General features: G+C 65.6%; 1 protein-coding gene across 1 annotated transcript in view; it reads right to left on the reverse strand.

The window, feature by feature from the left end:
• The window catches only part of LOC122555142 (inactive carboxypeptidase-like protein X2), a 238,991-nt gene that overhangs the window by 149,684 nt on the left and 72,839 nt on the right, over positions 1 to 16,468 (reverse strand). Inside the window, exons 6-7 of the mRNA XM_087992293.1 lie at positions 4,857 to 5,007; positions 2,976 to 3,064 (exon numbers count right to left, since the gene is read on the reverse strand). Coding sequence (XP_087848419.1) covers positions 2,976 to 3,064; positions 4,857 to 5,007 — 240 coding nt within the window. The remainder of the gene's footprint in view (positions 1 to 2,975; positions 3,065 to 4,856; positions 5,008 to 16,468) is intronic.

The raw sequence follows: 16,468 nt of genomic DNA on the forward strand, positions 1-16,468 counted from the left end.
GCCCCTGGACACCAAGCTCCTCCCCTGGATACCAAGCCATACCCCTGGATACCAAGCCCCTCCCCTGGACACCAAGCCCTTCCCCTGATACCAAGCCCCTCCCCTGGATACCAAGCCTCTCCCCTGGACACCAAGCCCCTCCCCTGGATACCAATCCACTCTCCTGGACACCAAGCCCCTCCCTTGGATACCAAGCCACACCCCTGGATACTAAGCTCCTCCCTTGGATACCAAGCCCCTCCCCTGGACACCAAGCCCCTCCCTTTGATACCAAGCCCCTCCCCTGGATACCAAGCCCCTCCCTGGATTCCATGCCCCTCCCCTGGACACCAAGCCCCTCCCCTGGATACCAAGCCCCTCCCCTGGACATTGTTAGAAAAGGGGTAAAGTGTTGTTTTTGCAGATATAGAAAAAGCATTCAGAAAAGGGGTCCAGCAAGAGAACTATTAACCCTGCAGGTAGTTACGGAAGAGTATCTCTACTTTTCAGTGCATAATTATGGATAATTAAGTACTAACTTTAATGTAGATTTATTAAAGAAAATAATTCCTTTTACCATAATGTTTAAAACAACAGTTTCAGGAAAAGGCTAAGATTACTGAAACATATAAGCCAAGCACGAAAAAGATACATGATTAAGATGTATGTACAAGAATGGAATGTACCAATGGCTAATGAAAGACGTTACGAAGGGGAACATCGAGATAAGCGTTTAGCCTTATGACAGCACCTGCAAGGGGGAAACTGCCAACTTGGAAAGAAAGGGGCAATGGGCGTGGAGCTTAGATGGGTGGAGGCGAAATAGTCAGAGAGATTGGGTAATTAGGAGTCTGGAGAGAATACCTCACTCGCTCAAAGGGTATAACTGGACACTAACCTCAGACCTCATTTGCTCTCATTTGCTTCTGCAATTGAGGCCCTTACTTGTAAGTTTGTAATAAATTGTCTTGTTTCCAGCTTTGGGGGTCTCCTCTAAATGTTAATGAATTTTGTTTCTAACACAGTGACCCCAGTGATTTCATTACCCCCTGACAGTGACCCCAGTGATTTCATTACCCCCTGACAGTGACCCCAGTGATTTCATTACCCCTGACAGTGACCCCAGTGATTTAACTATCCCCTGACAGTGACCCCAGTGATTTCATTACCCCCTGACAGTGACCCCAGTGATTTAACTATCCCCTGACAGTGACCCCAGTGATTTCATTACCCCCTGACAGTGACCCCAGTGATTTCATTACCCCCGATAGTGACCCCAGTGATTTTATTACCCCTGACAGTGACCCCAATGATTTAATTGCCCCCTTACAGTGACCCCCAGTGATTTAATTACCCCCTGACAGTGACCCCCAGTGATTTAATTGTCCCCTGTCAGTGACCCCAGTGATTTAATTACCCACTGAAAATGACCCCCAATGATTCAATTATCCCCTGACAGTGACCCCAGTGATTTAATTTCCTCTTGAAAGTGACCCCCAGTGATTTAATTACCCCTGACAGTGACCGCCAGTGATTTAATTACCCCTGACAGTGACCCCCAGTGATTTAATTACCCCTGACAGTGACCGCCAGTGATTTAACTGCCCCCCGACAGTGACCCCAGTGATTTAATTGCCACCTGACGGTGACCCCCAGTGATTTAATTACCCCCTGACAGTGACCCCAAGTGATTTAAATGCCCCCTGACAGTGACCCCTAGTGATTTAATTACCCCCTGACAGTGACCCCCAGTGATTTCATTACCCATGACAGTGACCCCCAATGATTTAATTACCCCCTGACAGTGACCCCCCAGCGAATTAATTACCCCCTGACAGTGACCCCCAATGATTTAATTGCACCTGACAGTAACCCCCAATGATTTAATTACCCCCTGACAGTGACCCCCCAGCGATTTAATTACCCCCTGACAGTGACCCCCAATGATTTAATTACCCCCTGACAGTGACCCCCCAGTGATTTAATTACCCCTGACAGTGACCCCCCAGTGATTTAATTACCCCCTGACAGTGACCCCCAGTGATTTAATTACCCCCTGACAGTGACCCCAGTGATTTAATTACCCCCTGACAGTGACCCCCAATGATTTAATTACCCCCTGACAGTGACCCCCAGTGATTTCATTACCCCTGACAGTGACCCCCAATGATTTAATTACCCCCTGACAGTGACCCCCAATGATTTAATTACCCCTGACAGTGACCCCCAATGATTTAATTACCCCCTGACAGTGACCCCCAATGATTTAATTATCCCCTGACAGTGACCCCAGTGATTTAATTACCCCTGACAGTGACCCCCAATGATTTAATTACCCCCTGACAGTGACCCCAGTGATTTAATTACCCCCTGACAGTGACCCCCAATGATTTCATTGCCCCCTGACAGTGACCCCCAGTGATTTAATTACCCCCTGACAGTGACCCCCAATGATTTAATTATCCCCTGACAGTGACCTCAGTGATTTAATTACCCCCTGACAGTAACCCCCAATGATTTAATTCTCCCCTGACAGTGAACCCAGTGATTTAATTACCCCCTGAAAGTGACCCCCTGTAATTCAATTACACCCCAGTGATTTAATTACCCCCTGACAGTGACCCCCAATGATTTCATTGCCCCCTGACAGTGACCCCCAGTGATTTAATTACCCCCTGACAGTGACCCCCAGTGATTTAATTACCCCCTGACAGTGATCCCAGTGATTAAATTACCCCCTGACAGTGACCCCCAGTGATTTCATTGCCCCCCCCCAACGGTGACCCCAGTGATTTAATTACCCCCTGACAGTGACCCCAGTGATTTAATTACCCCCTGACAGTGACCCCCAGTGATTTCATTGCCCCCCTGACGGTGACCCCAGTGATTTCATTGCCCCCCTGACAGTGACCCCTCCAAGGATTATGCAGCCAGACAGTGATCTACCCCTCCCAGATGGTCCCCGTATCCCCACACGATCACCCCCGGGTTCGTACCTGTCTCAGCTCTTGATAGTTGTGGTGTCTAAAATCCAAGTCATCGGAACTTGTCACCTCCTGCTTCCAATAGAAGAAATTATTTGGATCTAGGGGATTGGTTAAAAAAAAACAATTAGTGAGGGGGTCTTTTGTATAGGGAGAGGCAGAGGGACAGTGGGAAACAGAGGGACAGTGGGATAGAGACAGAGGGACAGTGGGATAGAGACTGAGGGAAAGTGGGAGAGAGACTGAGGGACAGAGGGAGAGAGACAGAGGGACAGTGGGAGAGATACAGAGGGACAGTGGGAGAGAGACAGAGGGACGGTGGGAGAGAGAGAGGGAAGGTGGGAGAGACAGAGGGACGGTGGGGGAGAGACAGAGGGACAGTGGGAGAGAGACAGAGGGACAGTGGGAGAGAGACAGAGGGATAGTGGGAGAGACAGAGGGACGGTGGGAGAGAGACAGAGGGACAGTGGGAGAGAGACAGAGGGACAGTGGGAGAGACAGAGGGAAGGTGGGAGAGACAGAGGGACAGTGGGGGAGAGACAGAGGGACAGTGGGAGTGACAGAGGGACGGTGGGAGAGAGACAGAGGGACAGTGGGAGAGATAGAGGGAAGGTGGGAGAGACAGAGGGACGGTGGGAGAGACAGAGGGAAGGTGGGAGAGACAGAGGGAAGGTGGGAGACAGAGGGACAGTGGGTGAGAGACAGAGGGCCGGTGGGTGAGAGACAGAGGGACAGTGGGAGAGAGACAGAGGGACAGTGGGAGAGAGATAGCGGGATAGTGGGAGAGAGACAGAGGGACAGTGGGAGAGACAGAGGGACAGTGGGAGAGAGACAGAGGGAGAGTGGGTGAGAGACAGTGGGACAGTGGGAGAGAGCCGGAGGGACAGTGGGAGAGACAGAGGGGCGGTGGGAGAGAGACAGAGCGACAGTGGGAGAGAGCCAGAGGGACAGTGGGAGAGACAGGGGGACAGTGGGGGAGAGACAGAGGGAGAGTGGGTGAGAGACAGTGGGATAGTGGGAGAGAGACAGAGGGACAGTGGGAGAGAGACAGAGGGACAGTGGGAGAGAGACAGAGGGACAAAGGGAGAGAGACAGAGGGACGGTGGGAGAGAGACAGAGGGACAGTGGGAGAGAGACAGAGGGACGGTGGGAGAGCCAGAGGGACAGTGGGAGAGAGACAGAGGGACAGTGGGAGACAGACAGAGGGAGAGTGGAAGAGAGACCCTCTGGGTAATTTGGGCAATAAATGCCCTTCGATGCCCGCGTCCAATGATTGAAGATTTTAAAGAAGACGCAGCACTGATGCCTATGGAATCCCATTGGTTCCTGGTCCCTGACCTGAAAAGCAGCCCCTTATCCCCATTCGTTGTTTCCTGCCCCTGAGCCAATTGTCTCCCCATGGCAGGATACCACCATATATACACTGATCACGGCACTAATACTGTAACTCAGCTTGTTGTGAGGTACCTTGTTGAACACCATCTGAAATATCCAAATCGAGCACACCCCCTCTGTCCACCCTGATCGAGATGCCCTTTAAAACTCCAATAAATTAGTCAGACACAACTTCCTTTTCACAAGGCCTCGCTGACTGTCTTTGATTAGATGACGATTTTCCAAGTGCTCTGCTATTACCACCTCAGTAACTGCTCCTATTACTTTCCCAACAGTCGACATCAGGCCTATCAGCCGGGCATGACCCACGGTTTGCCTGCTTCCCTTTCTCAACTGGGCCGTCATATCAGCAGCTTCCAAATCTCAGGTACTTCTCAGTAAATCCAAGGAGTTTGGGAAGACAGATGGAGAGGGAGAGAGAGAGAAACAGAAAGAAAGAGAGAGAAACAGAAAGAGAGAAAAAGAGAAAGAGAGAGGTTGAGGGAAGAGGGTTGATACCTGTCAGAGCACAGCCCAGGATCTCTGCTCGGAGACATATGGTCCCATTCGGAAACCAGCTCTGAGGATTAATGCGGAGATATCGAGCAAGCACCGGGACTGGGAAGACTGTCCCAACTGGAGTGTCTGGATCCGAGTTTCCAGGAAAGACCTAACCAGCAGCAAATCAGAGCAAGGTGAATGGAGATGGGAACTCACACAGACACTCTGCCCCTCTCCCCCTGCAACATGTCGCCAGACTCCAGCCTCACCCCCTCCCCACCCCAGACCCACCCTCACCCCCTCCCCACCCCAGACCCACCCTCACCCCCTCCCCACCCCAGACCCACCCTCACCCCCTCCCCACCCCAGACCCACCCTCACCCCCTCCCCACCCCAGACCCACCCACACCCCCTCCCCACCCCAGACCCACCCTCACCCCCTCCCCACCCCAGACCCACCCTCACCCCCTCCCCACCCCAGACCCACCCTCACCCCCTCCCCACCCCAGACCCACCCTAACCCCTCCCCACCCCAGACCCACCCTCACCACCCCAGACCCACCCTCACCCCCTCCCCACCCCAGACCCACCCTCACCCCCTCCACACCCCAGACCCACCCTCACCCCTCCCCACCCCAGACCCACCCTCACCCCTCCCCACCCCAGACCCAACCTCGCCCCTCACCACCCCAGACCCACCCTCACCCCCTCCCCACCCCAGACCCACCTTCGCCCCCTCCCCACCCCAGACCCACCCTCACCCCCTCCCCACTCCAGACCCACCCTCACCCCTCCCCACCCCAGACTCCACCTTCACCCCCTCCCCACCCCAGACCTATCCTCACCCCTCCCCACCCCAAACCCCACCCTCACCCCTACCCACCCCCAAACTCCACCCTCACCCCCTCCCCACCCCAGACCCACCCTCACCCCCTCCCCACCCCAGACCCACCCTCACCCCTCCCCACCCCAGACCCACCCTCGCCCCCTCCCCACCCCAGACCCACCCTCACCCCCTCCCCACTCCAGACCCACCCTCACCCCTCCCCACCCCAGACTCCACCTTCACCCCCTCCCCACCCCAGACCTATCCTCACCCCTCCCCACCCCAAACCCCACCCTCACCCCTACCCACCCCCAAACTCCACCCGCACCCCCTCCCCACCCCAGACCCACCCTCACCCCTCCCCACCCCAGACTCCACCTTCACCCCCTCCCCACCCCAGACCTATCCTCGCCCCTCCCCACCCCAGACCCACCCTCACCCCTCCCCACCCCAGACTCCACCCTCACCCCCTCCCCACCCCAGACCCACCCTCACCCCTCCCCACCCCAGACCCACCCTCGCCACTCCCCACCCCAGACCCACCCTCACCACCTCCCCACTCCAGACCCACCCTCACCCCTCCCCACCCCAGACTCCACCTTCACCCCCTCCCCACCCCAGACCTATCCTCACCCCTCCCCACCCCAAACCCCACCCTCACCCCTACCCACCCCCAAACTCCACCCTCACCCCCTCCCCACCCCAGACCCACCCTCACCCCTCCCCACCCCAGACTCCACCCCCACCCCACCCCACCCCAGACCCACCCTCACCCCCTCCACACCCCAGACCCACCCTCACCCCCTCCACACCCCAGACCCACCCTCACCCCTCCCCACCCCAGACCCACCCTCACCCCTCCCCACCCCAGACTCCACCTTCACCCCCTCCCCACCCCAGACCTATCCTCGCCCCTCCCCACCCCAGACCCACCCTCACCCCTCCCCACCCCAGACTCCACCCTCACCCCACCCCACCCCAGACCCACCCTCACCCCCTCCCCACCCCAGACCCACCCTCACCCCCTCCACACCCCAGACCCACCCTCACCCCTCCCCACCCCAGACCCACCCTCAGCCCCTCCCCACCCCAGACCCACCTTCGCCCCCTCCCCACCCCAGACCCACCCTCACCCCTCCCCACCCCAGACCCACCCTCGCCCCTCCCCACCCCAGACCCACCCTCACCCCCTCCCCACCCCAGACCCACCCTCACCCCTCCCCACCCCAGACTCCACCTTCACCCCCTCCCCACCCCAGACCTATCCTCACCCCTCCCCACCCCAAACCCCACCCTCACCCCTACCCACCCCCAGACTCCACCCTCACCCCCTCCCCAACCCAGACCCAACCCTTACCCCTACCCACCCCAAAACTCACCCTCGCCCCTCCCCACCCCAGACCCACCCTCACCCCTCCCCACCCCAGACCCACCCTCACCCCCTCCCCACCCCAGACCCACCTTCGCCCCCTCCCCACCCCAGACCCACCCTCACCCCCTCCCCACCCCAGACCCACCCTCACCCCCTCCCCACCCCAGACCCACCCTCACCCCCTCCCCACTCCAGACCCACCCTCACCCCTCCCCACCCCAGACTCCACCTTCACCCCCTCCCCACCCCAGACCTATCCTCACCCCTCCCCACCCCAAACCCCACCCTCACCCCTCCCCACCCCAGACCCACCCTCACCCCCTCCCCACCCCAGACCCACCCTCACCCCTCCCCACCCCAGACCCACCCTCACCCCTCCCCACCCCAGACCTATCCTCACCCCTCCCCACCCCAAACCCCACCCTCACCCCTACCCACCCCCAGACTCCACCCTCACCCCCTCCCCAACCCAGACCCAACCCTTACCCCTACCCACCCCAAAACTCAGCCTCGCCCCTCCCCACCCCAGACCCACCCTCACCCCTCCCCACCCCAGACCCACCCTCACCCCCTCCCCACCCCAGACCCACCCTCACCCCTCCCCACCCCAGACCCACCCTCACCCCTCCCCACCCCAGACTCCACCCTCACCCCCTCCCCACCCCAGACCCACCCTCACCCCCTCCCCACCCCAGACCCACCCTCACCCCCTCCACACCCCAGACCCACCCTCACCCCTCCCCACCCCAGACCTATCCTCACCCCTCCCCACCCCAAACCCCACCCTCACCCCTACCCACCCCCAGACTCCACCCTCACCCCCTCCCCAACCCAGACCCAACCCTTACCCCTACCCACCCCAAAACTCACCCTCGCCCCTCCCCACCCCAGACCCACCCTCACACCTCCCCACCCCAGAACCACCCTCACCCCCTCCCCACCCCAGACCCACCCTCACCCCTCCCCACCCCAGACTCCACCCTCACCCCACCCCACCCCAGACCCACCCTCACCCCCTCCCCACCCCAGACCCACCCTCACCCCCTCCCCACCCCAGACCCACCTTCGCCCCCTCCCCACCCCAGACCCACCCTCACCCCCTCCCCACTCCAGACCCACCCTCACCCCTCCCCACCCCAGACTCCACCTTCACCCCCTCCCCACCCCAGACCTATCCTCACCCCTCCCCACCCCAAACCCCACCCTCACCCCTACCCACCCCCAAACTCCACCCTCACCCCCTCCCCACCCCAGACCCACCCTCACCCCCTCCCCACCCCAGACCCACCCTCACCCCTCCCCACCCCAGACCCACCCTCGCCCCCTCCCCACCCCAGACCCACCCTCACCCCCTCCCCACTCCAGACCCACCCTCACCCCTCCCCACCCCAGACTCCACCTTCACCCCCTCCCCACCCCAGACCTATCCTCACCCCTCCCCACCCCAAACCCCACCCTCACCCCTACCCACCCCCAAACTCCACCCGCACCCCCTCCCCACCCCAGACCCACCCTCACCCCGCCCCAGCCCAGACTCCACCTTCACCCCCTCCCCACCCCAGACCTATCCTCGCCCCTCCCCACCCCAGACCCACCCTCACCCCTCCCCACCCCAGACTCCACCCTCACCCCCTCCCCACCCCAGACCCACCCTCACCCCTCCCCACCCCAGACCCACCCTCGCCACTCCCCACCCCAGACCCACCCTCACCCCCTCCCCACTCCAGACCCACCCTCACCCCTCCCCACCCCAGACTCCACCTTCACCCCCTCCCCACCCCAGACCTATCCTCACCCCTCCCCACCCCAAACCCCACCCTCACCCCTACCCACCCCCAAACTCCACCCTCACCCCCTCCCCACCCCAGACTCCACCCCCACCCCACCCCACCCCAGACCCACCCTCACCCCCTCCACACCCCAGACCCACCCTCACCCCCTCCACACCCCAGACCCACCCTCACCCCTCCCCACCCCAGACCCACCCTCACCCCTCCCCACCCCAGACTCCACCTTCACCCCCTCCCCACCCCAGACCTATCCTCGCCCCTCCCCACCCCAGACCCACCCTCACCCCTCCCCACCCCAGACTCCACCCTCACCCCACCCCACCCCAGACCCACCCTCACCCCCTCCCCACCCCAGACCCACCCTCACCCCCTCCACACCCCAGACCCACCCTCACCCCTCCCCACCCCAGACCCACCCTCAGCCCCTCCCCACCCCAGACCCACCTTCGCCCCCTCCCCACCCCAGACCCACCCTCACCCCTCCCCACCCCAGACCCACCCTCGCCCCTCCCCACCCCAGACCCACCCTCACCCCCTCCCCACCCCAGACCCACCCTCACCCCTCCCCACCCCAGACTCCACCTTCACCCCCTCCCCACCCCAGACCTATCCTCACCCCTCCCCACCCCAAACCCCACCCTCACCCCTACCCACCCCCAGACTCCACCCTCACCCCCTCCCCAACCCAGACCCAACCCTTACCCCTACCCACCCCAAAACTCACCCTCGCCCCTCCCCACCCCAGACCCACCCTCACCCCTCCCCACCCCAGACCCACCCTCACCCCCTCCCCACCCCAGACCCACCTTCGCCCCCTCCCCACCCCAGACCCACCCTCACCCCCTCCCCACCCCAGACCCACCCTCACCCCCTCCCCACCCCAGACCCACCCTCACCCCCTCCCCACTCCAGACCCACCCTCACCCCTCCCCACCCCAGACTCCACCTTCACCCCCTCCCCACCCCAGACCTATCCTCACCCCTCCCCACCCCAAACCCCACCCTCACCCCTACCCACCCCCAGACTCCACCCTCACCCCCTCCCCACCCCAGACCCAACCCTTACCCCTACCCACCCCAAAACTCAGCCTCGCCCCTCCCCACCCCAGACCCACCCTCACCCCTCCCCACCCCAGACCCACCCTCACCCCCTCCCCACCCCAGACCCACCCTCACCCCTCCCCACCCCAGACCCACCCTCACCCCTCCCCACCCCAGACTCCACCCTCACCCCCTCCCCACCCCAGACCCACCCTCACCCCCTCCCCACCCCAGACCCACCCTCACCCCCTCCACACCCCAGACCCACCCTCACCCCTCCCCACCCCAGACCCACCCTCACCCCCTCCCCACCCCAGACCCACCTTCGCCCCCTCCCCACCCCAGACCCACCCTCACCCCTCCCACCCCAGACCCACCCTCGCCCCTCCCCACCCCAGACCCACCCTCACCCCCTCCCCACCCCAGACCCACCCTCACCCCTCCCCACCCCAGACTCCACCTTCACCCCCTCCCCACCCCAGACCTATCCTCACCCCTCCCCACCCCAAACCCCACCCTCACCCCTACCCACCCCCAGACTCCACCCTCACCCCCTCCCCACCCCAGACCCAACCCTTACCCCTACCCACCCCAAACCACACCCTCGCCCCTCCCCACCCCAGACCCACCCTCACCCCTCCCCACCCCAGACCCACCCTCATCCCCTCCCCACCCCAGACCCACCCTCACCCCCTCCCCACCCCAGACCCACCCTCACCCCCTCCCCACCCCAGACCCACCTTCGCCCCCTCCCCACCCCAGACCCACCCTCACCCCCTCCCCACCCCAGACCCACCCTCACCCCCTCCCCACCCCAGACCCACCTTCGCCCCCTCCCCACCCCAGACCCACCCTCACCCCCTCCCCACCCCAGACCCACCCTCACCCCTCCCCACCCCAGACCCACCCTCACCCCCTCCCCACCCCAGACCCACCTTCGCCCCCTCCCCACCCCAGACCCACCCTCACCCCCTCCCCACCCCAGACCCACCCTCACCCCCTCCCCACCCCAGACCCACCTTCGCCCCCTCCCCACCCCAGACCCACCCTCACCCCCTCCCCACCCCAGACCCACCTTCGCCCCCTCCCCACCCCAGACCCACCCTCACCCCCTCCCCACCCCAGACCCACCCTCACCCCCTCCCCACCCCAGACCCACCCTCACCCCTCCCCACCCCAGACTCCACCTTCACCCCCTCCCCACCCCAGACCCACCCTCACCCCTCCCCACCCCAGACCCACCCTCACCCCTCCCCACCCCAGACCCACCCTCACCCCCTCCCCACCCCAGACCCACCCTCACCCCCTCCCCACCCCAGACCCACCCTCACCCCCTCCCCACCCCAGACCCACCCTCACCCCCTCCCCACCCCAGACGCACCCTCACCCCTCCCCACCCCAGACCCACCCTCACCCCTCCCCACCCCAGACCCACCCTCACCCCCTCCCCACCCCAGACCCACCCTCACCCCCTCCCCACCCCAGACCCACCCTCACCCCCTCCCCACCCCAGACCCACCCTCACCCCCTCCCCACCCCAGACCCACCCTCACCCCCTCCCCACCCCAGACCCACCCTCACCCCTCCCCACCCCAGACTCCACCTTCACCCCCTCCCCACCCCAGACCCACCCTCACCCCTCCCCACCCCAGACCCACCCTCACCCCTCCCCACCCCAGACCCACCCTCACCCCCTCCCCACCCCAGACCCACCCTCACCCCCTCCCCACCCCAGACCCACCCTCACCCCTCCCCACCCCAGACCCACCCTCACCCCCTCCCCACCCCAGACCCACCCTCACCCCCTCCCCACCCCAGACTCACCCTCACCCCTCCCCACCCCAGACCCACCCTCACCCCCTCCCCACCCCAGACCCACCCTCACCCCCTCCCCACCCCAGACCCACCCTCACCCCCTCCCCACCCCAGACCCACCCTCACCCCTCCCCACCCCAGACCCACCCTCACCCCCTCCCCACCCCAGACCCACCTTCGCCCCCTCCCCACCCCAGACCCACCCTCACCCCCTCCCCACCCCAGACCCACCTACGCCCCCTCCCCACCCCAGACCCACCCTCACCCCTCCCCACCCCAGACCCACCCTCGCCCCTCCCAACCCCAGACCCACCCTCATCCCTCCCCACCCCAGACCCACCCTCACCCCTCCCCACCCCAGACCCACCCTCACCCCTCCCCACCCCAGACCCACCCTCACCCCTCCCCACCGCAGACTCCACCTTCACCCCCTCCCCACCCCAGACCTATCCTCACCCCTCCCCACCCCAAACCCCACCCTCACCCCTACCCACCCCCAGACTCCACCCTCACCCCCTCCCCACCCCAGACCCAACCCTTACCCCTACCCACCCCAAAACTCACCCTCGCCCCTCCCCACCCCAGACCCACCCTCATCCCTCCCCACCCCAGACCCACCCTCACCCCCTCCCCACCCCAGACCCACCTTCGCCCCCTCCCCACCCCAGACCCACCCTCACCCCCTCCCCACCCCAGACCCACCCTCACCCCTCCCCACCCCAGACCCACCCTCACCCCCTCCCCACCCCAGACCCACCTTCGCCCCCTCCCCACCCCAGACCCACCCTCACCCCTCCCCACCCCAGACCCACCCTCGCCCCTCCCCACCCCAGACCCACCCTCACCCCTCCCCACCCCAGACCCACCCTCGCCCCTCCCCACCCCAGACCTATCCTCACCCCTCCCCACCCCAAACCCCACCCTCACCCCTTCCCACCCCCAGACTCCACCCTCACCCCCTCCCCACCCGACCCACCCTCACCCCTCTTCACCCCAGACCCACCCTCACCCCTCCCCACCCCAGACTCCACCTTCACCCCCTCCCCACCCCAGACCTATCCTCACCCCTCCCCACCCCAAACCCCACCCTCACCCCTTCCCACCCCCAAACCCCACCCTCACCCCTTCCCACCCCCAGACTCCACCCTCACCCCCTCCCCACCCCAGACCCACCCTCACCCCCTCCACACCCCAGACCCACCTTCACCCCCTCTCCACCCGACCCACCCTCACCCCTCCCCACCCCAGACCCACCCTCACCCCTCCCCACCCCAGACCTACCCTCACCCCTCCCCACCCCAGACCCACCCTCACCCCCTCCCCACCCCAGACCCACCCTCACCCCCTCCCCACCCCAGACCCACCCTCACCCCCTCCCCACCCCAGACCCACCCTCACCCCCTCCCCACCCCAGACTCACCCTCACCCCTCCCCACCCCAGACCCACCCTCACCCCCTCCCCACCCCAGACCCACCCTCACCCCCTCCCCACCTCAGACCCACCCTCATCCCTCCCCACCCCAGACCCACCCTCACCCCTCCCCACCCCAGACCCACCCTCACCCCCTCCGCACCCCAGACCCACCCACACCCCTCCCCACCCCAGACTCCACCTTCACCCCCTCCCCACCCCAGACCCACCCTCGCCCCTCCCCACCCGAGACCCACCCTCACCCCTCCCCACCCCAGACCCACCCTCACCCCCTCCCCACCCCAGACCCACCCTCGCCCCCTCCCCACCCCAGACCCACCCTCACCCCCTCCCCACCCCAGACCCACCTTCGCCCCCTCCCCACCCCAGACCCACCCTCACCCCTCCCCACCCCAGACCCACCCTCGCCCCTCCCCACCCCAGACCCACCCTCACCCCCTCCCCACCCCAGACTCCACCCTCGCCCCCTCCCCACCCCAGACCCACCCTCACACCTCCCACCCCAGACTCACCCTCACCCCTCTCCACCCCAGACCCACCCTCACCCCCTCCCCACCCCAGACCCACCCTCACCCCCTCCCCACCCCAGACCCACCCTCACCCCCTCCCCACCCCAGACCCACCCTCACCCCCTCCCCACCCCAGACCCACCCTCACCCCCTCCCCACCCCAGACCCACCCTCACCCCTCCCCACCCCAGACTCCACCTTCACCCCCTCCCCACCCCAGACCCACCCTCACCCCTCCCCACCCCAGACCCACCCTCACCCCTCCCCACCCCAGACCCACCCTCACCCCCTCCCCACCCCAGACCCACCCTCACCCCCTCCCCACCCCAGACCCACCCTCACCCCTCCCCACCCCAGACCCACCCTCACCCCCTCCCCACCCCAGACCCACCCTCACCCCCTCCCCACCCCAGACTCACCCTCACCCCTCCCCACCCCAGACCCACCCTCACCCCCTCCCCACCCCAGACCCACCCTCACCCCCTCCCCACCCCAGACCCACCCTCACCCCCTCCCCACCCCAGACCCACCCTCACCCCTCCCCACCCCAGACCCACCCTCACCCCCTCCCCACCCCAGACCCACCTTCGCCCCCTCCCCACCCCAGACCCACCCTCACCCCCTCCCCACCCCAGACCCACCTTCGCCCCCTCCCCACCCCAGACCCACCCTCACCCCTCCCCACCCCAGACCCACCCTCGCCCCTCCCAACCCCAGACCCACCCTCATCCCTCCCCACCCCAGACCCACCCTCACCCCTCCCCACCCCAGACCCACCCTCACCCCTCCCCACCCCAGACCCACCCTCACCCCTCCCCACCGCAGACTCCACCTTCACCCCCTCCCCACCCCAGACCTATCCTCACCCCTCCCCACCCCAAACCCCACCCTCACCCCTACCCACCCCCAGACTCCACCCTCACCCCCTCCCCACCCCAGACCCAACCCTTACCCCTACCCACCCCAAAACTCACCCTCGCCCCTCCCCACCCCAGACCCACCCTCGCCCCTCCCCACCCGAGACCCACCCTCACCCCTCCCCACCCCAGACCCACCCTCACCCCCTCCCCACCCCAGACCCACCTTCGCCCCCTCCCCACCCCAGACCCACCCTCACCCCCTCCCCACCCCAGACCCACCTTCGCCCCCTCCCCACCCCAGACCCACCCTCACCCCTCCCCACCCCAGACCCACCCTCGCCCCTCCCCACCCCAGACCCACCCTCACCCCCTCCCCACCCCAGACTCCACCCTCGCCCCCTCCCCACCCCAGACCCACCCTCACACCTCCCACCCCAGACTCACCCTCACCCCTCTCCACCCCAGACCCACCCAAACACCCCCAGACTCCACCCTCACCCCCTCCCCACCCCAGACCCACCCTCACACCTCCCACCCCAGACCCACCCAAACACCCCCAGACTCCACCCTCGCCCCCTCCCCACCCCAGACCCACCCTCACCCCCTCCCCACCCCCTCCCCACCCTCACCCCCTCCCCACCCCAGACCCACCCTCACCCCTCCCCACCCCAGACCCACCCTCACCCCTCCCCACCCCAGACTCCACCTTCACCCCCTCCCCACCCCAGACCTATCCTCACCCCTCCCCACCCCAAACCCCACCCTCACCCCTACCCACCCCCAGACTCCACCCTCACCCCCTCCCCACCCCGACCCAACCCTTACCCCTACCCACCCCAAACCTCACCCTCACCCCTCCCCACCCCCAGACCCACCCTTACCCCTCCCCACCCCAAACCCCACCCTCACCCCTCCCCACCCCAGACCCACCCAAACACCCCCAGAACCCCCCTCACCCCAGACTCACCCAAACACCCCCAGACCCACCCTCACCCCTCCCCACCCCAGACCCACCCTTACCCCTCGCCACCCCAAACCCCACCCTCACCCCTCCCCACCCCAGACCCACCCAAACACTTCCAGACCCACCCTCACCCCTCCCCACCCCAGACCCCACCCTTACCCCTCCCCACCCCAGACCCACCCAAACACCCCCAGACCCACCCTCACCCCCTCCCCACCCCAGACCCCACCCTTACCCCTCCCCACACCAGACCAACCCAAACACCCCCAGACCCACCCTCACCCCCTCCCCACCCCAGACCCCACCCTTACCCCTCCCCACCCCCACCCCTCCCCACCCCCAGACCCACCCTCACCCCCTCCCCACCCCAGACCCCACCCTTACCCCTCCCCACTCCCAAAGCCCACCCTCATCCCTCCCCACTCCAGACCCACCCAAACACACCCAGACCCCCCTCACTCCAGACCCACCCCAACACCCCCAGACCCACCCTAACCCCTCCCCACCCCAGACCCCACCCTTACCCCTCCCCACCCCCAGAACCACCCTCACCCCTCCCCACCCCAGACCCCACCCTTACCCCTCTCCACCCCAGACCCACCCAAACACCCCCAGACCCATCCTCACCCCTCCCCACCCGACCCCACCCTTACCCCTCCCCACCCCAGACCCCACCCTTACCCCTCCCCACCCCAGACCCACCCAAACACCTCCAGACCCATCCTCACCCTTCCCCACCCCAGACCCACCCTCACCCCTCCCCACCCCTAGATCCCACCCTCACCCCTCCCCACCCAAGTCCCCACCCTTACCCTTCCCCACCCCCAGACCCCACCCTCACCCCTCCCCACCCCAGACCCACCCAAACACCTCCAGACCCATTCTCACCCTTCCCCACCCCAGACCCATCCTCACCCCTCCCCACCCTTACCCCTCCCCATCCCCAGACCCTACCCTCACCCCTCGCCACCCCAGACCCACCCAAACACCCCCAGACCCACTCTCACCCCTCCCCACCCCA

The sequence above is a fragment of the Chiloscyllium plagiosum genome, unplaced genomic scaffold (assembly GCF_037043375.1).
Source record: "Chiloscyllium plagiosum isolate Xiang-an unplaced genomic scaffold, Cpla_swu_hap1 HiC_scaffold_1, whole genome shotgun sequence".
Lineage (NCBI taxonomy): Eukaryota > Metazoa > Chordata > Chondrichthyes > Orectolobiformes > Hemiscylliidae > Chiloscyllium > Chiloscyllium plagiosum.